This window comes from Lycorma delicatula, chromosome 1 (assembly GCF_047948215.1).
Source record: "Lycorma delicatula isolate Av1 chromosome 1, ASM4794821v1, whole genome shotgun sequence".
NCBI classification, from domain to species: Eukaryota; Metazoa; Arthropoda; class Insecta; order Hemiptera; family Fulgoridae; genus Lycorma; species Lycorma delicatula.
The window spans coordinates 189920853-189946194 of NC_134455.1; the positions used below are offsets into that span (position 1 = coordinate 189920853).

The window sequence follows — 25342 nt, forward strand, 5'->3', positions numbered from 1 at the left end:
TACCATCCAGGTTTTTGTAATTATTAAGCTTTCTTTGTATTAAAACAGCTTTTCATTTTTATGAATTTTTACTACCTGGTACAAATTTAAATACAATTATACAGTAAATGTATGTCCACAGTGCTACTTATACTACTAAAAAGTAAAAATATCTACATATTGCTTAAACCTTTTTTCTCAATTTCACATTGATAATTTTTACCTCTGAAAGAAATGTTATATTAGAACTGAAAGATTTATTTAAATTTCAAAAAAATAATTATAACAGACTTTTTATTTTCATATATTGTTACAAACCTATAAATACATTTATGGAATTACAAGAAATCAATATTGCTGACATGATATTTGAGCAGTTCAACAGCGTGTTTTATAAAGATGTCTGTTCTTAAGTAAAATCACTCCTCATCGTTTTCCAGTTCTAAAATTTTTTCTGGAGTTAATTTCTGAAAATATAAAAAAAAACTATTATTATAATCTACCTTACTTGAAGTTTACATGACTAGCTTTATGCTACTTCACTGAAATTGTTTTTTTCAATGTTGATCATTCTGTATAAAACAGGTATATATACTACATTCCTATAAACTTGAAAGTGCAGTACACATAATTATTCATACAATAAACAGTATATTCACCAGGCCACTTTCTCATGTTACTGCATTTTTAAAACTTGGCACACTTCAGACATAATCAGAGTAAAAACACAATTGTAATGTCAAGCCCTAGTGTGTATCGTCAAGTAAATAAAAATAGTTTAAAAAATAGAACAAAGAATGGAAGAAATGAATTGAAGACTTTTAGAAAGAAGGAAGTGTTGATTATATGTCTAGAAACACTATATTATTATCTATGCTGTTTGTAAAATATAGCAACCAGATTGTCACAGGCAACTAACACGAGACATAAGTTCTTCCAAAAACTATACAATCATTCTCAGAAATAGTTAATTACCCCCATACCAAACTTACAAATTTGAGAGCTGAAGTTAGTCTCTTCTTAAAAAGCTTTCTTTTCTGAGCTGAATAAGCTGCTGTGGCATGCAGTCAAACTCTGTGGTCTGTGCAGTCAAATAACTGTGGTTATGCCAAACTCACCAAGATATACATGGTATTCTACGCCTGAAGTGACCCTACACTATTCATTTCAAAAACTGACTGACAACTGGAGATCAAATCTGTCAGGGAAACCAACACTTACTGGTGCCTCTTATATTTTACATACTTTGCAAACATGACAGCTATAACAAAGATTTGTACAGTTAATATAAATTAATTAATTTATTTAGTGAAATATACATTATGTACAGACAGTGAATTCTACCTCGTCAGAACAGTGTGTAGACTGCTTCTATAAACTGTGTTACACAGTTTATAGACACAGCCATAAACTGTTTATGGCTGTTACACAGCCATAAACTGTGTGTGTTTTTTGATACAAAAAAAAATTATGTAACTAGTTATATTACTGAAAAAAAAATTGTATTGTAAATCACAAACCTGGCCATCACAATTTCATCTCTATTTTTTTTAATGGATTTAATGAAGAGCTATTTCAACCTTCTACTATCACCCATCATCTGTACATAGCCATACCATATCAACTGTTTCATTTCAATTCCCTTCATAATTGTTTCATCAACAACCCATCTCATTGAATTTTCCTCATTCCTGGCATTATCTGGTTCTGGATACTCTGAACACACAACATAAGTAATCCATTTCCAATAACTCCAATTTCTCTCTGGTTCTCCCATTTATCCGCCAACAATCTGAACCATAAGTTGTTATTGGTTCCAACACACCTCTATAATCTAAACTTGAGCTTCTTCCAATCTTGGATGACCAAAGCCATGAATTTAGTTCTTCCTTCTGTCTTCCAACCCTGCATCAACTGTGTCTAATGTTGTCATCACAGTTCCCACTGCTTGAATGTGAATCTAAGATACTTGCATTGTTTTGCAGACGTCTCTTCTTTCTCCTGCAATTAAAAATTTTCCTGGGGTCCATTGACTCCAAAGTATTCTATTTTGTTAAAATTCATTCTTAAATAAATCCAAGTATTTTTCCTTCAACTTTATAATTGTACTAGCATCTCCATCGCAGCTTTGCTCACGCTAAATGGTTACTTGCATTTCTTGTCACAGTCTGGGAATGTTTATCCAGTTAGGGCTCGCTTTGCTCGTCCTTCCCATTTAGCCAGAATCCCCGCTGTGCTTCATGATCCTCATGCTTGTGAGAATAATAATGATAAATAAAAATCAAAGCCTATTCTATTTACAAAAAATATCAGTGCATTGTAATTTCTTCAGAGCAGTTTGGTCAGTACAGGACCTGAGACTGAGTGATCTGATGAATGCGGGTTTCAAAATAGTCAGCCTACATCTTAAAAATTGTAATTACAGTTAGTTATCAGTATAATGTATTTTGTCTAGTTCTTAGTGTTACCGACAAATACCACTAGGAGGTAGTTTCCCATTTTTCTTTTTAATTTTTTTTATTTTATTTTTTTTATTCAAGTAACCGGAGGCAGGTGCAGCCAGTCACACATGCAGTGACAGTGGCATGGCTGTGCTGGTTCAGTCGCCAAGCTGTGCATGATTGCACCCTTTAAAAACCAAAATTCAAAAAAACTCAAAAATGGTTTTTAAATATTTATTCTGAAGAGATTTGTAAGCCCAAATGTAGAGAATATCTTGTTTAGTATAGTTGGAAATGAGGGAAATTTGCAATCATTTAAATTTTTTTTAACTTCTATAAGGTTGAATTTTGAAAAATCTATACATTGGTTTTTAAATATTCACTTCAAGATTACACACATCAAAAATCAAGTTGATATTTTCATTTACTAGCGAGAAATTTAAAAATAACAGGATTTCAAATAAAATTCAAAAATCCATTTTAACCCTGTAAACTTGCCATTTCAAAAAATCCTTTCTTAGTGTGCACTTACACAGTAAGAAAAATGTGTATACAAATTTTCATCAATTTATTTACTGTAGTTTTTGCTGGGAATTGATGAATCGGTCTGTCAGACAGTCTTAAATTAGTCAGGACAAGTTGCTTTATAGGTAAAGATATACTTAGTCTTCGATTACAGCAAGTATATTAACATTTGCAAACACCAAAGTATAAGGTAAGTATTCTCTGTTTCAATTCCATTTTTGCATCATTTTTCAACCCATCCTTTGGTGCTTAATTGAATTAGAAATTAATTGTTAATAAAAATTAATTAAGTGTTGGATATCAACAGAATCCTTGTTTCAAAATTTTTTTAGCAGGAAGAAATTTGATAAATCATTTCCTTGTTTAACTGAGCAATGGTAATCTTTTACATCATAATAATAGTGGCTCATACATACATATCATCTAAATTTGACCTCCACAAAACAAACAATACTTTAAGTTGCCACAGCATAAAAACTCGTTTTCCTGTTCTATTGATCACAAGTGTTTGTCAAAGTTCTGTGCTGTACTCTTTTTTAATAATTTGTAAGCTAAATATATTATCCAAACAAGACCTTCCTGCTCTGAAACCTTTTTGTTCTTCTAAATCATGTTAAATATTCTCTGTTCTTGGTTTCAGTATATTCACACAACCTCCCTAATGCGCTGGTTATTGTTTATCCTCTATAATATTCACAATGTCATTTATACCCTTTCTTATGAACAGCGGTAATACGAGTATATCAATGTTCCAATCTTCTAGTTAATCACTTCATCTAGTAAAGATTTATTAAAAATCTTTTTTAGTAATTTCCATAAAACAAGAGATCTTTATTTTATGTGGGAATATCTTCTGTTTTTCCATTTTCATGCTTTTAAAGGATTTTCAAACTCTACCATCAACTAATACCATCTATTTCAAAAACCTAATAAAATAAAACTCACAATAAAAAAGTAAAAAAAATAATTTAAAAAATACAACTTCATAAGAAATTCTTTGAGAAATTCTACACATACAATCTAGTAAGGAATAAATCCCATTAGATAATCAACCAGCAATCATAATAAAATAACGTGTAAATCTAGATCAACATAAAAAAATAAATTATAATCAATATCAGCAAAATTAAATGTAGAAGGAAATAACCTAGTAATAAAAAAGTCAATAATCCTAAAATAAGAATAAAAAATTAATAAATAAAGTAATTACCAAAAGAAATAAAATAATTTTTTCTGAATAATTGTAAAGCATCTTTGAAAGATTGTACTAAATTTAATACAACAACCTTATTAGGACCCTTATGAAAGTGAATACAACCCAAAATGATATGTGAAGAAAAAAGTTTATAAGAAAATAAGTCACCCCCAAAAATAAATTTTAAAAGATTTTTGATAATTGAATGTGCAAACTTTTTGTCAGGAGTTCACTAGCATTAAATCAGTAGCCAGTATCTTAGAAATAAAATTAAAAATGTCTAAAAAAAAAAATAAGTAATACCTTTAGAATTTCAAGTCTACGTAACATCCTGCATTGTATAAGCACTATGCGACATGCTTCAACAAATTTACAGAAACGCTTGAAACGGATATACCACATTCCAGTATTGTTTTCTTCAGTTACTGGTGCTGGATATTCTATCTGTTGTATGATAAACCAATTAAATATTACAAAATAAATAATAACTGGCAGTAACATAAAAAACTAAGTATTAATTAGCATTATTTAAATATGCAGTAAATATATAATTTATCGTTAAAAAAATGTAATTTTTGTATATAATATGCATTTTCACACGTTTAATCCAGCTATAACAGGAGATACAATAATAAAGTTGAAGAAGATAAAAAATTAAGAATATTTTTATGATATCCTGTTTCTTCATGGAAACAAATTAGTTCTTTACTAATTAAGTTAAACAACATAAAAGATATACAGTAATTTCTTCCTCTTCTATTGTTACAAATTCAGAGATTCTGCATATTCCAAAAGTTTTGTAACTGTTAGAACTTATTTCTTTTTAAACAATACTTATGATATTCTTTTATAATTCATAGCTAACAGAGAGTTGTATATTAATTGTGTAAAAAATTTCTTACTTTAAACATGTAAATCTTATTGCAAGTATGTATACCTCTTAACTTTTTAAAAACCCTTGTACTTCAGATGATTTTTCAATTACAATTAAAAAAAAGATCTTTTTTGACAGAAATAATTTTTTCCTTAGGGTTTTCTACGTAATTAAATGTATTAAAAAACATATGAAAAAAATTTAGTTTAATGTAATTTAATATATTAAAAAATCTGTAATCATCAACTTCTTTTTTCTTCTCTAGCACTTTTTTATCATACAATTTTTCTTCTTTACATAATCCTTTTATGTAGTCTTGCCAGCTCTCTCTTCTCTCTCTAACAGATATTTTCCATCTGGTTCTCTCACATTTATTTATGCTACATTTACTCAAAACCTTTTCTTATCTGCACCAACATTTTTTATAATTACTTAATCGTTATCATCACTTCTTTCCTTCCACTACTTGCCATTCATTTAATTTCTTATAGATTGATACAATTTTCTACCTTCATTGGCTTTCTTCCACTGATCAGTTCCAATGTATACCTCAGACAAATTTTACTAGTTATTACCTCTCAGCAAAAGTATTGTCTCCTTTTTTAATTACTTGATTTTTTTAAATTTATCCTTTTATTTACTCTATTGTATCTACTCCTGTAGTAAATTCTAGGCCTGAACCTATGTTTGGTTCAGATTTTAATTTCACAATTCTATATTTGCCTGTCTAAATCCCATCTTTGTTCTCAGTCTTACATTAGCGTGAAAACTATTTAGAAAAGGAATCTTACCTGTACAATTTGAGAATATCTAGTAATTAATATGTCCTTTATTTTTAATCTCTTCATATACATGATTTGGCATCGATTCAACTTATTTACTGCAAATTTTTTTGATTTCTTTCTCATCAAACCATATCAATATTATTGCTTTAATGAGGTTAATTTTTGTGCTACAGTTCATTTTTTTGACTACTACCCAAAGATTGAAAATCTTTGGGCAATCTGGGGTGTTGCCTGGCCATGGGAGCACTTTCATTATTTAAAACATTTTTCCATTTTTTTGGCAATATGTCATGGTGCCAAATCTTGTTGAAACACTCTGTTGCCTTGTGGAAATTTGTTTTGGAGTTGAATCACAACCCTTTCCTTCAGAATTCTGTTATATCTATCTCTTTTAACACACCAGTTTTGGAAGTATTGAATAATGACATTCAAATGTGAAACAAACCTAAAACCTTTTTTTTCTGCAGATGTTAACTGATTGTTGGATATGAGCCTCTGATGTATTTTCATGATGCTTTTCTAACATATGGAGCTCTTTGCCACTGAACATAAGAATATGATATCAGAAAATGTTTAGCCAGTCTTCTTTGGTCCAGTTAGCATGTGCTTGGACACATGCTATAATTGCACTTGTCCAGCTGTAAGAAGTCAATGTCTAACAATTGTCACGTGTAAATCTGTTCCACTGGCTGCTAATTCTCGATTTAAGTCTTCAGCAGATAGATTTTGATGAAGTTTATTTTTTTCACTAATAGCAGCAGATCCTGTGTTGGAGTAGTTTTTCTTTTACAGCCACATTTGCATTTCCTTTAAGCTGAAAAAAATTCTTTGCATTTCTTTAAATTGTTTTAAAATAGCATTCACAGTCCCTAGTCCAACACCTCACTCAGAAGCTATTTTCATCTATCATTGTGTGGTGTGGTCAGAAAGAGAAACAATTTTTGAACGCTTTCTTGGAATTATGTCCATTATTATATATTCAAGATACACAGAACAAAAAATACAACATTTCATAAAACTGACTTTCATAAAACATTATTTATAAAATTTAATTTCTAAATAACCAAAGAACAATAACCTCACATTACAGAGACAACTTAAAGAATGGTGTGGTCAAGCAGTGTAGCAACAAGATAGAAATTAACAAAAAATTTCCTGTGTTTGAATTAATTTGCAGGCTACTTTACTTGCTTTCTTAAATTTATATATATTTTTTTCTGTAGTATCTTAACTTACATTTCATTACTTCTAAGTGTCATTTTTTGTGGTCTGTGATTTTGTTTTATTTAATCATCATTCTGAGTATGAATACGGGGCTTTCTCTCAAAGTTTGTAGATGTCAAGAAAGAGACAATGGAGATATTAATATGAAGAATGGGATAGTTAAATACGTCATAACATGAGATGTGGAAGGTAAACAGTATAAAAATTAGACGTTTCTAATGAGAGTGGTGGAAAATGGGCAGCTACATTGATTATAATAGAAAAGAGAAAGAGGAATTGGATCTGACAGTAGATGTTAAACAGCTTTCTGCTACTTGGATTTCATAGAAGGGCCAGTAAAATAAAAGAAAGATAAAGGAAGAGAAAGATATACTGTAAAAAATGATAAGACAAAATAAAAGCGGTTGGAAATTATAAAAAAAGAAGACAACAGGCAGAACAAGATAGAAGGCAACCATGTGGTCGGTCATATGTATTTAGATAGATACACTAATGATTATTTGGTGGCATTATATTTGTAGTATTACAATATATTATGAATTTGATGTAAACTTTTTATAAATCGCACCTTTTCATATTTTCTGATAACTTTCTGGCGAATGTATACTGGGTATATGTCTTCATTAACAGGATTAAGACGTGCCTAAAAAAAAAAAAAATGAAATAATTTTTTTACGTATTCAAGATTTTAGACATATGAGAAAATTTTTTCTGTCTAACCTGTAACTTTAGATTTCTAATGTTAATTGAATGAGTAAAAAAAATGAAAAAAAAAAATCCGAATTTATTAATAGATATTCTTTATAAATACTAATTTATCTATATAAAAAAAAAATTGAATTTGTGTTCTTGAAATAAATTACCTTATTATGTACATTCAACTGTAGTGTTGTTAAGCTTATAAATAACATTTATAGTATGTGAGCTCTGTGATGAAAACAATTTTATATTTGAGCATATGTAAAAAAATAACTCTACTGTTTGAATGTATATCAGTCATGCAAGCATTACATACTTGTTTAAGTATTTAGAGCAAATAAACATAATTTGTTCTAAAACATGTATGTATTTATAGATAAGCTACTTGGTAATCATTTAAAATCAATCTAATAAAAGAAAGAGCTTTGCTACATAACATGAGTTTTTTTTTAGATTTTTTCTTTATTTAAAGAGCAAACTACTTGATAAGTTACTATCACCCCAAAAAAACAGTAATATTATAACTAGCTACATAAAACACAAAACATTTTGTGAAAAAGTTTATGTAAAGCAAGGCAAGACAAAAAACTTTTTAGATTATGGTACACACAAATGTAAATAACAATTAGGAACTGTAAATGTAATTTTAGTTTTGAATTTTTCAGTATTTTTTATTTTTTCATTAACTTGTAATATTTAATCTATTCTAATTAAGGTCTTTCCATGGTTTCCTTTTATCCATACAGGCAAATGCTGGGAGATTCTTTTTGTTATTAATAATAATTTTATTTTTCTGTCTGATTTTGTGGTGTTTATCAAAAGTGTTCTTCATCTGTAGCAACTTTCATCATCTCTAAATGCAATTGACAATTTTCAGGAAAATAGGTACTAATCTCCTAACATTACAGCAAGAATTTTCCTACTTGCTTTAGCAAGTGAATCCAGGTATTATGATTTATAGTGATGAATCAAAATCAGTTGGTTCAGTTAGTTCAACATTAGTGGTCAATTATAGCTACATGTTTGGTCTGCATCCAGATCAGTATACATATTGCTGAAAATTTTACATGCTGTTCATAGCATTAAATGATCACATCACAAATGATTACCACCACCATATTTTATTATCTTTGAGCAAGATAGTACTGTAAGAACTATCCAATGTATTTACTACACATCCACTAATTTGTCACAACAGCTTCCTCTGGATTCATAATCGTGTAAAACCCAGCAATGAACAAGCTTATTTGGCCATAACTGGACTTACTTCATAGTTCATTCATATTAATCCATTATACTAGTAATATGAATCTTTAATTGAAGACAGAATAACTTTTTATCAGAACTACAAGTTTTTTTAATACACCCAAAGTGTTTATGATATTCTTTTTATTGTGTAATATTTGTGAATAGTGTTAATATTGTTTTAAAATACACTTTTTGTTTAATAGTTTGGTGTAACTTCGGCTAACATTTACAAATGTTTGTTAGATTTATAGCATATTTTTAAATGGAAAAGTACAAAACAATAGGTGTGAAAAAGGAGGGATTATCATGATTTAATGTAAATAATAGTATCCAAATCTGTGGGTTGCAAACCAGGTAATACTAATAACAGAAATTAATGGCAAAAAACATTACATATTTGATTGAACAATTAATAAATACATTATTTAACTATTTTATACAATATATAAATTAATATTTGTTAAAAAAACCTCATCAGTAAAGAAATTCTTAATTTCCAGTGTGTAGAATTTCTTACACATTCGATTAAACAATTACTTCAACCAAATATCAAAAAATATGTTGTCAGTATCTTTATCATTAACATCCCATGATTGTAATTTGTATGTTTTTATACTATTATTTCCTATTTAAACACAACTTACCAACATGCATGTTTCATTCCTTAGATGATCTTGATTTGGATCATTAATTAAACATAGTTCAAAAAGTATTAATACTAAACTAAAAATTTCTTTAAAATTAAATCTGATCACAGATTAAGCATATGAAGTTTATTGTTTTGAGATCTAGGCTTTAAAAGGCAAATCTTTGTATACTTTAATAAAATGAAAAAATTGTTTATAAACTGGACATTTTATTTAAACTGATACAATAGTAATAGAAATTTAAAACTGTTATGTTGGCTGTACTTATTATACGTTTCAAACCTTATCTGAAAACATCAAACGTGCGTTCTTAATCTCATGCACAAGTGATCAAATAAAGATTTCTGTTAGTTCATTTTATCACCTATCATCATTCATGTAATAGTAATAAAATTAAAGAACAAAAGATTTTTTTTGTGTTTTAATTAAAAATCAAAACTGAATCTAAGAACCAAAAAAAATGTTTCCTAGGTTTAAGTCTGTTTAACTATTTTCATTACATTAGACGATTCAATTCATTAATGTTGATATTGATAACGAATAAAATAGAGCGGATACTTTCTTTGAATTTTACCTTCTTATTAATAAAAGTAAACCAGCTCTCCAAACTTTATAAACTTAATAACCACTATGTTTAGCAAAAATGAAAACAGACGAGTCAGTGTTTAAACATGTGAAACTGCCATTCATTGGGTTGAAGTACCAGGTTAACCCTAAAATACTAATGTACGTAAGTTTTACATGCGGAAGTAACTTTTCCGCCAGTTCTGGACTCTCGCCCTTTTCCCTGCCTTCTTCAGTCTTCTGCTATGCTTTAATCCGTCATTGCAGTTACATTACCTCAGAGAGTAGATGTGTAAACGAGTGCGTTTTTGTTTTAGAAGGACTTATTCTCATCAGTTGCGTAAATGTCTACGCTCATTTTACGTATCATTAGTATTTATAGAAAATAATTCATATATCAGTTTTACGTGTAATTAGTAATAAGCAATATTTAGAAGATAGTTTTATTAATTTTTGCTTAAAATATACAATAAAATATTTCTTTTTACGTATATTATTGATTACAGTGCCTGAAATAGGCTGTATTTTTTTATATAATACGGAAACTTGTATGCAAATTCCGTACAAATTCTAGCAGAACTGGCTAACAATGAGAGTGGCGAAGAAGATTGTTTAGAAAAAGATAACCGTGGGATTCTGACGATAGCAAAATTGTCCCAACGTTTATTTCATCTGAGGATAAAGTTGACTGCGATCCCAGTACCACGAGCGTCTTAAAAATTCAATCTAGTGAAAAGCTCATTGAAACCGTTCATAAGAAGAAGCGACAGAAAAATGGTTCTTCAGTAATTTCAGTTCCACAACGTAAAATGTATTCGAAGATTAGTCATTTATAGTCATCAGTTCTTCAGATAGAAAAACTGTGTTGGACAACCAATGAATAAATCCCAATTCATGCTAGATTTATATTAAAGACTTACTCGGCCTCGGCAAGTGCCAAGAATTAGTATTTCTCAGTTTAGTCGAGAATTAAAATTAGCAATCCGGAAGGTAACTAACTAACCGAAAAAGTCCAGAACCAACATTATCAAGCGAACGAAAAGGTCCACAAATGTATTACCATCTTTGCGACTACAAACTGAAAAGGATAACTTACTGCGCGAAATCTCAACAACGTGTATGCGGAGAACATCAAACAAAAATATGACCTAATTGTTAAAATTACTAACGTAAATATAATTATTTTGTTTGTAGGAATGCAAAGTTGACGGGAGTTTATTTCTCCCTACTTATCGCAGAACCTGGACACAGTCCGTTGCTTCTGGATGATTCTAATCGGGCTTGTTTTTTTTTTAAAAGGGTTATTTTATATAGCGGGTCTAATTTTTCAAGTTTTGTTTATTATTATTTAGTTAATTTAAGACGGATTTAGTTGCATTCCAATCCGTTGTTAAACCAGCGTTATCGAACTCATTTTATGGGCCGACCGCGGAAGGCTAGGCTTATGAAGCCTGTCCTCCCGACGTAATTCCCCTTCAGACCGTCTACTGAAGTCCTTTCGGTTTTGTTTGTAGTTAATCTACTTTTAAATAATCTTTGTTTTACTTTGTAGATACTGTTTATTAAAACATTTTAAGTTTTAATACAACTTAAACTGTAAAACTAACTACTAACTATAATAAAAAACTTAAAAATAAAACTTGTTGCTTTTGTAAGTACAAACATCATACCTCTCTCTCTCTATATATATATAGAATCATATGTACTACTAGAACCGGGTATATATATATTTATAAATCGTTACTGATTTCATACCATATGAAACAGTTATACTTAACGAAACGTACTCCGACGGTAAATTTTCACTATCGACTACGACTAATTTTCATGCGTAACATGTAATAATTGTTAAAAGTAAAGAACGATAACAGTGGGATTAGCGTATTTGAATATTAGATCGTGGATACCGGTGTTCTTTGGTGGTTGGGTTTCAATTAACCACACATCTCAGGAATGGTCGAACTGAGAATGTACAAGACTACACTTCATTTACACTCATACATATCATCCTCATTCATCCTCTGAAGAATTATCTAAACGGTAGTTACCGGAGGCTAAACAGGAAAAAGAAAGAAAAGAAAGGTAGTATTGGTAAATGCAGCGGCGGAAAGAAAACTGAATAAGTAACGGTTGAAGAACAGCACAACGAAATTTATATCTACGATCGGACGCTATACAAGAATCGTTCAGCGAAGGCGTCCGGGACAGCTTGATAGGTAGCGACGAGGAAACGCAGTCGTTACCGGATAGTACCAGCTAGCCGATCTGTCATATCCCGAACAAACGATATGAAGGATACACTTATATAATCATCAGTATGTACATGGAAGATTGATACGGAAATTGATATTGAATATAGTTTTGATTTGCTGTATAATAATAATATTATTATACAAATTTTGAAATTGATATTGAATATAGTTTTGATTTGCTGTATAATAATAATATTTACGGTACACCACAAGGTTAATGTCTTGGTGATAAATCGTTTAGTGAAACATTTTGTGATATACCATCACTTTTGGCTATATTTCCAAGTTCGACGGAGAAAATTTAATTACAGAAGATATGAAAAAATCAGCTAATTTTTCTTTTTTTTTTAGCGAAAAACGTTTTCACATTACCATGACCCGGAAAACAAAAACTTAAAATATTAAAAAACAAAATTATAAAATTAACAAAAACAAATAAAAAAACTTATAGCTACTATTACAGTTAACTAAAAAATTACTTATACCTATTGTCAAGAAAAAATCTTAAAAATAACTAATATTTAAAAAACTATATATAAAAATCTAAAAACAAATAAAGATAAATATAACGAAGCCCAAGTGGACTGTATAGGGCTCCTTCACGTATAACAGAAAGAATTGATTTAACATGAAATTTATAACAGTTATAAAACGAAAGCGGTTATAACATTAAGTGCTATGTAAATACTAAGACGTCGAAGAAATAAAAACACCCGGTGTAAAACTTCTTTGTCATTGTCCAGGATTCGACGAATGTTCCTAGGCAATTTAAATTTATGACCCATGGCTACATAACGCATGCAATCCACAAGGATGTCGCGCGCACAGTCAAGTGGCAGTTGCATCATATGCATATTGGTACGTTTACTGCTGACATCAGATACCCGTGAGTAGCTCTCGAATGTCTTATCCGCAATCGGCAGAGGACCACTTCCTCTCGGCGAATTTTCCTGTGGGGGGGTCCATGGCAACACAGTATCTTTGATACGTCGAAGTTGTTGTCTACTGTAGCAATCCAGTCATCTTGCCGCTTTGCGCGAAAAGTGAGTTTTACACAGTTCATAAGTCGAATGTAGTAACACGAGTAGTGAAAGATGGTTGCTACATGCGTCTTTAGCAGAGGAATCTGCAAGTTGATCACCCGGAATCCTCACGTGTGTGTTGCGATGGTTCAACTCGACGATTGCATTGTAAATTTCGGTGACGATAGGATGTCTGCAATAACATTTTTCTAAGGCTTGGAGAGCACTACACGAGTCGCTACAAATAAGGTTATGACGGTACTTAGGGTTAATGATATTCAAAGCCTTTTATAGCGTATATTATAGCAATAAAGACACTCATAATACCAGGTAGACCAGACGGGAATACAACTATTTCATCTTGTGCCTGTGTATTAGTGAACAATTTATTTCATTTATCTACTATAGTGAAAATTCACATAAAGGTATGGTAAAAAAAACTATAAAGTTAATTTTTATGTAATTTTAAAGTCAACAATTAATGTAAGTGGTATGAAGTCTAATCTTCGCTTAATATATATATCAGCTAAACGTAAAATAAAGAATGTTATTTTTGTTGTAAATAAAAACAAGTATTACATCAAATGTTTTTTCTTTATTAATTCCCGACGATATTACATTATACGTATTTCAATGTTTTAATACAAAACATCCTTATTGTTTAAAAAATAATTTATATAGTTTTTAAGAATTTTATAGTTAAGACTTTTCTCTGTCGTTTAGTACTGCAACATTCCTACCCCAACATATAAGATTACCAACTGTTGCTGGATTCGACCTTTTCATTGGCAGTGTCAGATATTGACAGGACCGCAATATGAACTTTTGCATTCTTATATTGAATGCAAGTTCATTCGGGAATACCGCTTATTCCGGAATAAAGCGGTATTCCCGAATGTATGAATGAATGCGGTGTAAATTCCATTCTGGGCAGATGGTTTTTCACCTGTACCACGACGACGTCTTCAGCTATAAACTGTTTTACGTCCTCACATTTTAATATGGATCCAGCCTGGTTTCATTCCATATATTAATTCGACGGGACAGGTTTCCCATGAACGGAAATTGTTCATTGCGACTGGGGCTTATTATATAGGCGGGATTTTTTAAAAAATGAGGCGAGTGCATTGAAAAAGTAATTTTTACCGGTATTAGATAGTCCATAAATACGCAATGCATTATTACACTTTTTATTTTCTCTATCGCATATCTTATACCAAACAGACAGAAAATAATGAGAATCTTTTATTAAAATCGCAATAAAATTTGAACATTAATATTCCGACTAGTACGTACCAGCTGTCAACAGAGTCATAATATATACGGCACATGCCGATGTCGTGTAACTTATTGTTAGTCCCTTCGTCACAATCATCTACAGGTTGATTTCTGAAGTTACAGAGGTAGACTATATGGAGGTACTCCCAGTTTGAGTCTGGTGTGACGTACCACACACGTATGGGATACTAGTATGAAAGAGTCGTCTGCGGGACGGAACGTCCTGATTCGGCCAACTCACCACTAATTCTATTATCTCTTCGAATCGGTACATGTCCGAGACGAGAAGTGGTCTGGGTGATCTATAGGTAAGTCGCTAAATTATTTTGTCCCAAGGAATACAGACCAGAGCGACTCCAATTCTCGAATGACTTGTTATATAACCTGACTCGTGGTCAGTGCCAGCGACTTCACAGTCCTACCAACACATTTTTGATCTTTGACAGTTGATTGAAATACAGTCTGAACAGTAAGTAAAAATATTGCTGTGGAGACTAGCTGTCGAGACGTCTTGGTATTGGCCGCCCGTCGTCGTCTTCTTGTTCTTCTTCCTATGATGATGTCTAAATCGATGCCGTAGACCGTTTTTGTACAGCTCTAGTGTCGATTTGTTTGGCAGCGGTTCTGTAGTCTCACAGAAGAGATGTACGGGAAGAGGTAAATAAAGTGTGGGAAGAGAGAACTTTTCCCAAACCCTCGTAGGGGAAGACGCCTTGTGACGATTCCGGTCATCACTCCCTCCGTTCCTAGCCCTGATGGGCTTTAACGGAGACCCTATAACTGGTTATATCTCACAGTAATTAGCGAGGCCTCGTTGGGATGTCACCGATGTAAATGCCTCGGCAGACATTTACATCAGTGAATTATGACTCACCCTTCTCCTTTGCTGTAGGCTTCTTTCGGACATCTTGACTGTCCTACTTCGTTGCCCTCTGAGCTAGCTAACCGAGTTCGCGGAAGCACGAACCCCGCGCCTAGTTCTACATTTAAGTAAGCTATTAGCGAGTAAATGTCTCATAATATTAAAGGCAAATTCAATAAATAAACATACCACAAGAAATGTTGTTCACAACAACGGAATTTTTACCTAGTTCTCTTAGTGAAAACTTAACCTGATAATTTAAACACTTAGTTTATTGCAACTATGGAATTCGGTCTGCTCTACCAGGGACAGGAGGTCAGACTCCTATTCCTACTCAGCTCCATCGCAGAGTCCCGCGTGACGTTTACTTATCACATAAAACTACCGCCGTCCAGATGACGTACACCTCACGGCTTGGGAAGAGAGAACTTTTATATCTCTTCTAAAAGCAGAACCTACCTACTGGTTACTTGTTCGGATCTTTCAGCATTTTCGGTAGAAAGAAACGGTAATCTTCCGAGCCGACTACCGCTCAGTTTCCGGAACACACGGGCTGAATATTCAGCCAAAGTAGACTTTCTTTCTTTTTCCTGTTTAGACCCCGGTAATTACCGTTCAGATAATACTTCAGAGGATGATACGTATGAGTATAAATGAAATGTACTCTTGTACAGTCTCAGTTCGACCATTCCCGAGATAAATTGTTAATTGAAACCCATCCACCAAAGAACACCGGTATCCTTGATCTAGTATTCAAATCCGTGTAAAAATCACTGACTTTACTAGGACTTGAACGCTGGAACTCTCGACTTCCAAATCAGCTGATTTGAGAAGACACATTCACTACTAGACCAACCCGGTGGATAGCCAAAGGAAACTTTTTTTTCCCCTCTACTCCCCTGGGCCGGACCGACTTGATGGTATTACGCCACCCAGGGGAGTGTCCGTTACTCTAATAGGTGGGGAGGGCTACTCCCCACCTACCGGCAACATACCGGCATGGCAGGTCGGGCTAACCGGTGGCTCTTTTGAGGTTTATTTCATTTTTGTCTTTTATGGCACCACACCAAACCTCAATGCCGTGGTGTGTCCCATGGATCTTTTGATATTTTTTATTCCTACCAAACACACACAAGCAGATCATTGAAACCAGCACACCTCAGCATGGTGGCTCTCACTGCTGAGGCTGTCCACCCCACCTAACAAACTAGTACCCCATATTTCTTTCATCTATGTTCTTTTGCTTTAAAACTGTTCTTATGTAATCAGCAACCTTTTTCCATTTTACCTCACTATCAAGCATGTAGTCAACTATTTCCTTCAGCGTTTTCCCTCTTATATCTGCATACTGCCTTAACTCCTACCATTTGTGGCACCTCAAAATGGTATGCTCAACATCATCTTGTTCTACACAGTACATACATGTAGGCTGATCTCTTTTGGCAATTTTATAAAGATATGAATTGAAACAACCATGACCTGTTAAAAATTGTGTAACATAATAATCCATTTCACTGTGACGCCTACTTGTCCATATTAATATGTCAGTTATTAATAATCTAGTCCAATTAGCTACACCTGCATCCAGCCATCTTTGCTGCCATAAGTTATATATCTCTTCTTTTACTTCATTATCTGTTCTGCCTAAGTATTTCTCAACTCTGTATTTAGCGATAAGATCTATAGGGAAAACTCCAGAAAGGACACAAAGTGCCTCATAAGAGATCGTTCTGTAGGCCGATACAACTCCTAAGAGTACCCCTCTGTGTATCTTCTTCATTCTATCTCTATTCCTTCCAATATTGAATGCTGACCACCATGCCGAAACGGCATACAACATTGCAGAAGTCACTGTCGACGCAAGAAGTCTTCTCTTCGAAGCCCTTGGTGCTCTCTTCTTTGACATTAATGCATTCAAACTTTTCATCATTCTTTCTGCACTATCACATATTTTTAAAACATGTTCTGTAGAACGACAGTTCTTCTGCAGTGTGACTCCCAAATATTTTAACATTTGTACTTCCTCTATTCTGTGACCATCGATGTGTATAACAACCGATTCTAGTACTCTATGTCCAGTGAACTTGACATATTTACACTTATTCACAGATAATTGTAACCCTCTTGTACGCAACCATCTAACTACTATTTCTAATGACAGGTTTGTCTTATCTTTAACTTCTTCCATTGTTTTAGCTTGTACGAGCACAGCTAAATCATCAGCATAAGCAATAAGCTGTACCCCTTCTGGATACCTTAAACTAAGTATGCCATCAAAGACCAGAACCCATAGTAATGGGCCCAGAACTGACACTTGTGGCACACCACCTGACATATTGAAGTGTACTTAATCTTCTTGTGTACTAATCTTACACCTTCTTTCATTGAGATATTCCTCAAAATTTGTCTCCGCAGGTACGAGCTGATTCTCTTCTCTTCCATGGCCATATTTATGTGTCTCCATGCTATTGTACCGAATGCATTCTTCACATCAAGTGATACCATTAATGGAATCTGTCTAGTTCGCCAAGTACCTCTTCTAGACACCTCGGCCCAATTAATCACCTTACTGATGGCCTGAATGGTGGATCTCTCCTTCCAGAAGCCATATTGATTTGGGCTTATGTCCAAGCCTTCCTCAACCTCGCTCACTATGCAGCCAGCCAGCATCTTTTCCACAAGCTTTCCCGTTGTGTTCAGGAGGCTCAATGGTCTGTACGTCATATTTTCTCTTTCAACTGTGCTCTTCGGTAATAACACAACTCTCGCCTCCTTCCAACACTCCGGGAAAGTTTTGTTTACTAGTCCATGGCTGACCACCTCTAGCATCTCACATGGAGCTTGATTGATAAGTTTCTTAATAATTGCCGCTTGGATATAATCCAGACCAGGACTTTTTTTTATAGCTAACATACATCCAGCACATAAGAGCTCACTCATTGCAAAACGTCTGCCCTCACATTCAGTGTGTCTTCTCTCATCGAGCATGAAATGCGGGAATAGGCTGGGAATTATCCTTTCTGTTTCTTCCTTTGTAATTACAGGGAGACACCTACCGAACCTTTTGGTAATTATTCTGTAAGCCATGCCCCAGGGATCTTTATCGAGTTCTTCACATAGCCTTGCCCAATGGTCTCTCTTTTCTTTTCTTATTGTTCTATTTAATGTTCTTCTTGCCTCTATGTATCTCATGTTGGCCTTTTCATATCTCAGTCCACCTGCTATTCTGAGCCTCTGCTTAATTCGTCTTTTATTTTACAGAATCTGGCTAAAATAAGCGATTTCTCCATTCCACCAATACACCATTCGTTTTCTAACTCCATTGTGCATCTCCCTATCCATCTCTTGTTTTATTATATTAGCAAGGGTTTCTGGCGTGAGTTCAATAGCCGCTAATCTGATGGCAACTTTACCTGTAATAGCCTCTATCTGTTCTGCAGTGAATCTAGGAACAGTTTCTCGATCATAACTAATAAAACCATTGTATGAGTACTAGTGTAACCATTGTATGATAGCAATGATTGTTTTGGTATAACTCATAATCTCTAACAGATTATTATTAAAAGTGTTGTTTCATTGTTACCTATTTGTGATTGTGTTTAAAAGTCTGTTTAATATGAGTGTTCCTTTGATTGCACTAAGGGAGAAATGCTAGCAGTGATATGTTTCCTTAGTTCAGAAGGGGTGAAACAGCAGAGGTTATTCGTCGAATACAGCAGTAATATGGAGAGAGTTGTTTGAGTGGAAGCAAAATCTACGAATGGATTGTTCGCTTTAAAAATGGTAGTATTTCTCTCTGTAATGAACAGCGGCAAGGTAATCTTTCGACATCAAAGACTAACGATAATATTGTAGCGGTTAAACAAATGATTCTCGGTAATCGACGAATTATAGTAGATGACATTGCATGTGAGTTTAATATAAGCCATGGCTCAGCATTTTCAATCATCCATAATTCTTTAAACTTTCGACAATCAGTGCCAATACAATAGTTTGCATATCTTAATCCACAGCGCATTTTACCGTGTAATATTAACCAATGAAAAAATAAGTATTAATCTTAAATTTTCTGTAAAACAGATATTATATAATATTTGCATTAATTGTTATAGAATATTGCATTTATATGTAATATTAATAATGTATTTTATTTTTAGCAAAATTCTTGTACTTTTAATAAAAATTTAATAACATTTACAGCAGTATTTTCTACTTAATTTCCATATTCTGTATTTTCGTATAGGTAAAATTGAATTGTTTTTAGAAAAAAAATAATCAAAATAATTTTTTCAAAAAGCTATATGTCGATTATTTTTCTTTTCTTTTGAGAGAATGCTGTAACACTAGATTAGAAATCAAAAAGAAAATTGGAAATAAGAGAACCTTTTATTTAATTCTACTTCAGGCTCACAATGTATTATTTTATAAATATTATAAAATTCAATTACTAGAGAGAAGTATGTACTTCAGTTGTATATAGGTAGCCACTTGATAAGTCTGTTGAAAAATATAGTTTATAGACTATCTATTGCATATATATAAACCTGTATGAACAGAGATAAGACATACTCACTGCACTGTGTATACGATATGATTTTCCTGGTCCATAAAACTAAAGCAATTTCTATCAAACAAAAAACTAAAAGCTTTAGTCTGACACTAAAAAAAACTACCTGATTAAATTTCACCGGACTATGCTTTTTGATTTAATGCATCCTAAACCTGCATTTCATCAACTTTTATTTAAAACCAAGCACAGACTTAATATTTACAGACACAATATGATATCACCAACAGTTGAACATAAAGAAGAAGAAGTTATTATGTGTTAAAGTCTAGATTTAGGATTAAGGAAATGATTAGACAAATGATAATATGTATGGAGTGTCTTATATGGAAGAAAAGAATACAGTATGCACTTCCTGCATAATTCCTGAGGGAGAGATGCTTTTGAGATGTGAATGTAGGAAGAAGCTTACAGAAAGTAAAATGGATGGTGGAGGAATGAGAAAGTATGAACAAGGATTAAAGAAGAAAGAGAACTTAAGCTGAAAATACAAAAAGGAAAAGGAAATTGGTTAGGACATGTGGATAGAGGGAGTGGAATCTTGGTAATCACATTGAAAGAGTAAGAAAAGAAAAAAGGAAGAGAGAAAAAAAGAAGAAGGATGAAATTAATAGTTCAAGTGAAGGAGATAGAGGTGAAGTTATACTGTAAAGGAACAAAGGAGAAGGCTTGGGTCAGAAATGGATGGAGAGAGCTGGTATAGGGGACAAGAACATCATGTGATGATGATTATGAAATTAACTGGATGGGATCAGTTGATGAAATTCTGTAATTAGTATTACATTCTAGAAATTCTGTCAACAGTAATTCTGTCTAGTTATGAAATTATTGCACTAGTAAGTTGAAACACAACTGTTCTCAAACAGGTATATTTCCCATATGCACTAAATCTTTTTGAAATAATTCCAGTTGACAAAAAGTCTGGTTCTGATCAGGAGAAAAGAAATTTCTTGATTATTATCACTTTTACCTTTACATAAAGTATGTTTAGGAAAATTACTGTTAAGAGTTAAAGAGGAGATTTCGTGTCCTTAACAATTTGATCTTAGAGATGGGCTTAACATTTGATCTGAACTTGTTGATTTTAAAATAAAGTATTAACAGTGTTGGATGAATGGTTAACTAGAACCAGTACTTTCTATCTAAAAGACTTTTCACTGTGAAGATCATATTTTACTGTTAAAAAATCTGACTTTTATGATTTCAGACATAACACTCAAATAACTGATTCTATTGGTTACCTTTTCCAAAGAACAATTAATTCCAAGGTGGTATAGTATACCAATTATTCCAGAATGGATCAAGTATGCCTCTAAATAGTGTCCAGTTAAACTCTGGGTCCTTCTAACTAACTTTAGATTGACTAATTTTTATAATTAAACAAAGGATTTCCCATCTATGTAATTTTGATCTTCTGTATGTTGATGATACTGTATTAAGTTCTATATTACACTTTCTTGTAAAAAAAATAAAAAATAAAAAAAAAAATAACAGAATCACAAAAAATAAATGAAAAAATGCTGTAATTAGTCTTCATTAAATGGTATTAAATCTTCAACTTCAAAAACATACTATCGTCCGAATTAAACTGAACAATTCTCTTACTTTTTTATGATGAAACACAATTTACATCTTGCTCAAAATTACAAATTTGTAGGTGTGACAACTGACAAAAAATTAAATTTCAACCACATTTCCTACCGCTAAGCAGGTTAAGTTTCACATCTTTCGCACTATAAATAATTTTCCAAACCACATTTACAAAATAGTTTATTATGCCTATGTTGAATCTATCCTAACTATGTCATCTGGGAAGCATGCTTCCCAGATGATAATAATCAATCACTTTTCTAATTCTAAACAAAAGTGTTATGTTAAGATATTGCAACAATATTATGTTAACAATATCTTATGTTTAAGATATTGCCGACTACAGAATCGATGCGCAATATATATATATATATATATATATATATATATAGTCCGCATCGATTCTGTTTATTTTTTATTACTCCGTCAAACGGTGGAGCGCTAGAGGGATCATACCTCAATAAAAATCTCTGAAGGTTTTTTTTAGTATTCCCTTTTTGATAAAAGTATTTCTCAGTTTGTAAAGTGTTGCTGATGCGCAGGGTGAGGCTAGATTATTAGACCGGCGATTGGATTTTTGGTTTAACGCAGTCATATCCAGTTCCCTTCCATTTTACTATATTATCAGTATCAACACACCCCAAGTAGAACTAAAGTTAATCTTCCCTCAACTTTGTCAAAACAAGAACATCTTAAGAGATAATTTTAGCTTATTGTTATGTAATTTTGACGCTGAATTCAAATATGACCTCTAATTTTCAGAAAGGGCTTCAACTGTCATTCTAAAAAAATTAAAAATTGTTAAAATGATTTATTTTTTCTATTAATAATTTTTGTAGACTGAATACCACTAAAGAAAGTGGCACTAAAATATGTTTTATGTTTTTTTTCATGTTAGACAGCAAGAATTTCATCACCTATTTTTTTACAAGATAATATAATGTACTGAATGATGAAAATTCTTTATTCGATTAGGGTAACATCACAATCCTGCAAAGTACAGATTGTTTACAGGTAACCCTAAAACAAGTTTATAAGCCATTTTCCTTAACAATGAAAATGAGAAACCATTAATCCCTCTTGTTTATGCGATACCAAATAAAGGCGACATGACGATGTGGGATTTTTACTGACGATGATGCAGTATGAAAAATGTTATTAGCACATACACGGAGGCCGAATTCATTTTATTAGGACTACAGCTCGGTTATACTGTTGTTGATTATGCGAATGGGACAGTAGACAGGAAAAGCCACTACACTAAAAAAAGCTGACAACACAATTGTAGAACTTTTACGTCAGGCTACTAAAGCCGCGTTCCGGGAAAGTCTTACAACTGTGGGATGTTTCTAATGAACTGCTTACTCACAATTTAATTAAAAATATTTATAATTTTATTTATGTTTTCGTTTATTTTATTCAATGATTGTAACTAAAACGCGTATACCGTATTTAATCACGCGGGTGTGGCGGTACTTGCGGCGACGACTGGCGTCAACTAAACTAATGTAGAACTAACTGCCTAACTAACTTACTTAACACTTCAATAATGTTCCAAAAGAATATTGTAAATAACAATAAAAATGATTTAAGTTTTTTAGAAATAATTAAAATTTACATAAATAACAACAAAAAATTAACTACTTTTAGTTTTAAAAAATTATATTTTTTACCTACTATTCTTGTTTAATTATTCAAGTTAGGTATAAGTAATTTAAGTAGAATTAAGTACAAAATATTTGTACTTAATCTACAAGTACTTAAAATAAGTCACCACTTTTATATATTTTTTACACATATGAAAACAAATAATTTGTTATTTCATTAATAGCAGATTAATTTAAAAATGTATATTTACATAGTCACTACATACATACCTCTCTTTTTTTCTGTTTAGCCTCTGGAACCACATACATAGCTACACACACGTTCGCACGCGCACACACACATAAGAAAAGGGACAGTAATTTGTTACTTTATTGTAACAGTCCAAATTTCAATTCATTTGTTAGTTTAAATATATGGAAAACACTTATGGAATAAGAGGCATCATTCATAGTTGCTTGCTCTTTGATATTAATGACTTCTAGAGTAAACTTGGCATCTGTTACTGATATTTAGAATAGAGGCAATCCCATATTTAGGAGTGACTGTGTCTGTTATCATTTCAGTTATGATACTAAACAGATATATACTAAAGAAGATAAAACATCACATGTCATGTTTTTGTCATTTTTTTTATTTCTACACTGTAAATAGCACAACTTCAGATCTACATACTGGAAAAATTTGATATTTGAATGACTTTGTATCTGTAGAAGTTCAAGTATGATGCTATATTATATATACACTTTTCAAAGGTGGCAGAATATGATAAGAAAAAAATCAAACAAATTTACAGTAATTTTTGCATGATTGCAATTGCTGATATATCTACATGTCATTGTAATAGCATCATCTGTCAGTGAATGGCACAACATGTTATGTTAATAAACTATAATATAATAAAACTGCATTTACATAATATGATGGTTGGAAGATATCAGATTGTATAATTATAATTTTTATAATACAAAGTTAATGGCAAAATGTATACTTACACACAGAGTAATCACTGAAGATGGCCACCACTGAAATCTCAGAAGCTACAAGTTTTATGAGAAACTTTAAATGAAGAACCTTCCCTAGATTCTCCCTACATTAAAAATACAGCATTACCATTTTTGAAATCGTTGTCCTTTTTCCAATATGGTGATTAACTTCAATGTTTCAAATGGAAACCTTATGTATTTATTCCATTTTTTTGGGTAGAAAATAGAATTTTATAACATCTTTATTCTTGGGTGTTTTTCTCTAAATGCAGTCATTATAGAGATACAGGTTGACAGTTGGTTTGCAATATACAACAAGGAAAGGACAAGTCACACTTACAAAAAAAATTGTGCCTTTGGAAATATGCTGCAGAAATAATTACAAAAGTCTTCATAGTTACTAAACAAGAAGAATTTTTTTGTGAATTTTTGAAAGAGGCTGCTATTGCAAAAAAAAAATTGAGTGTTATCAAAGAAAGCAGTTGAAAGAAAAGAAGATATCTGTTCATTATGGTAGTTTAAACAGAACCGTTATTGTTAAATATTTTGTTTCATGAACAGAAATGATAACCATTTCCAAGAATATACTCATTGCAGTTAATGATTTTACAAGCAGTAGTGGCACAATGTGCTTAAAAACTGTACCTTATTGTTGACTATGATAAAGTGTAGAATTAGATTATTATCCTGCTTCCAGCTATTCTATTTGATTCATTTTTTATTTTTTATTTTACAGAAAACTTTAACCATGGCTTTGAAAATTCCCAGAAAATAATTTTCTGGAGCAGCATCCCCACTAATTTTAGCTACGAGCTGCCACTGCTTACAAGGGATCAGGTTGATAATATTGTGTGCAAGAAAAAAGCCTCTAAAACAGGCATGATCTAACCTGATCAATGCAAAAAGCATGAACTGGATGTAAAAAATATGAGGAATTTTCTTTAAGATGAGAATTTATGCACATGTAACCAAAACGTCAAAGCAATTACATCAATTGTT

The 25342-nt window shown here is 32.1% G+C and overlaps 1 protein-coding gene across 1 annotated transcript; it reads right to left on the reverse strand.

Annotated features, from left to right (window-relative positions):
- Window positions 1-335: 335 nt before the first annotated feature.
- Window positions 336-23836, reverse strand: LOC142326384 (uncharacterized). The gene is made up of 4 exons (XM_075368858.1): window positions 23630-23836; window positions 7592-7666; window positions 4444-4584; window positions 336-446 (listed from the first exon to the last, which is right to left on the reverse strand). The coding sequence occupies exons 1-4, from the start codon at window positions 23666-23668 to the stop codon at window positions 399-401; spliced, it is 303 nt and encodes a 100-aa protein (XP_075224973.1). The 5' UTR covers window positions 23669-23836; the 3' UTR covers window positions 336-398.
- Window positions 23837-25342: the final 1506 nt, after the last annotated feature.

Coding starts and splice junctions, on each gene's coding strand:
- LOC142326384 (XM_075368858.1), bottom strand. CDS start 23,668: ATGTATGTGGTTCCAGAGGCTAAACAGAAAAAAAGAGAG. Junction 7,667..23,629: donor CTAAACAGAAAAAAAGAGAG/GTATGTATGTAG, acceptor TTTTTTTTTTAG/GCACGTCTTAATCCTGTTAA. Junction 4,585..7,591: donor TTATCAGAAAATATGAAAAG/GTGCGATTTATA, acceptor ATCATACAACAG/ATAGAATATCCAGCACCAGT.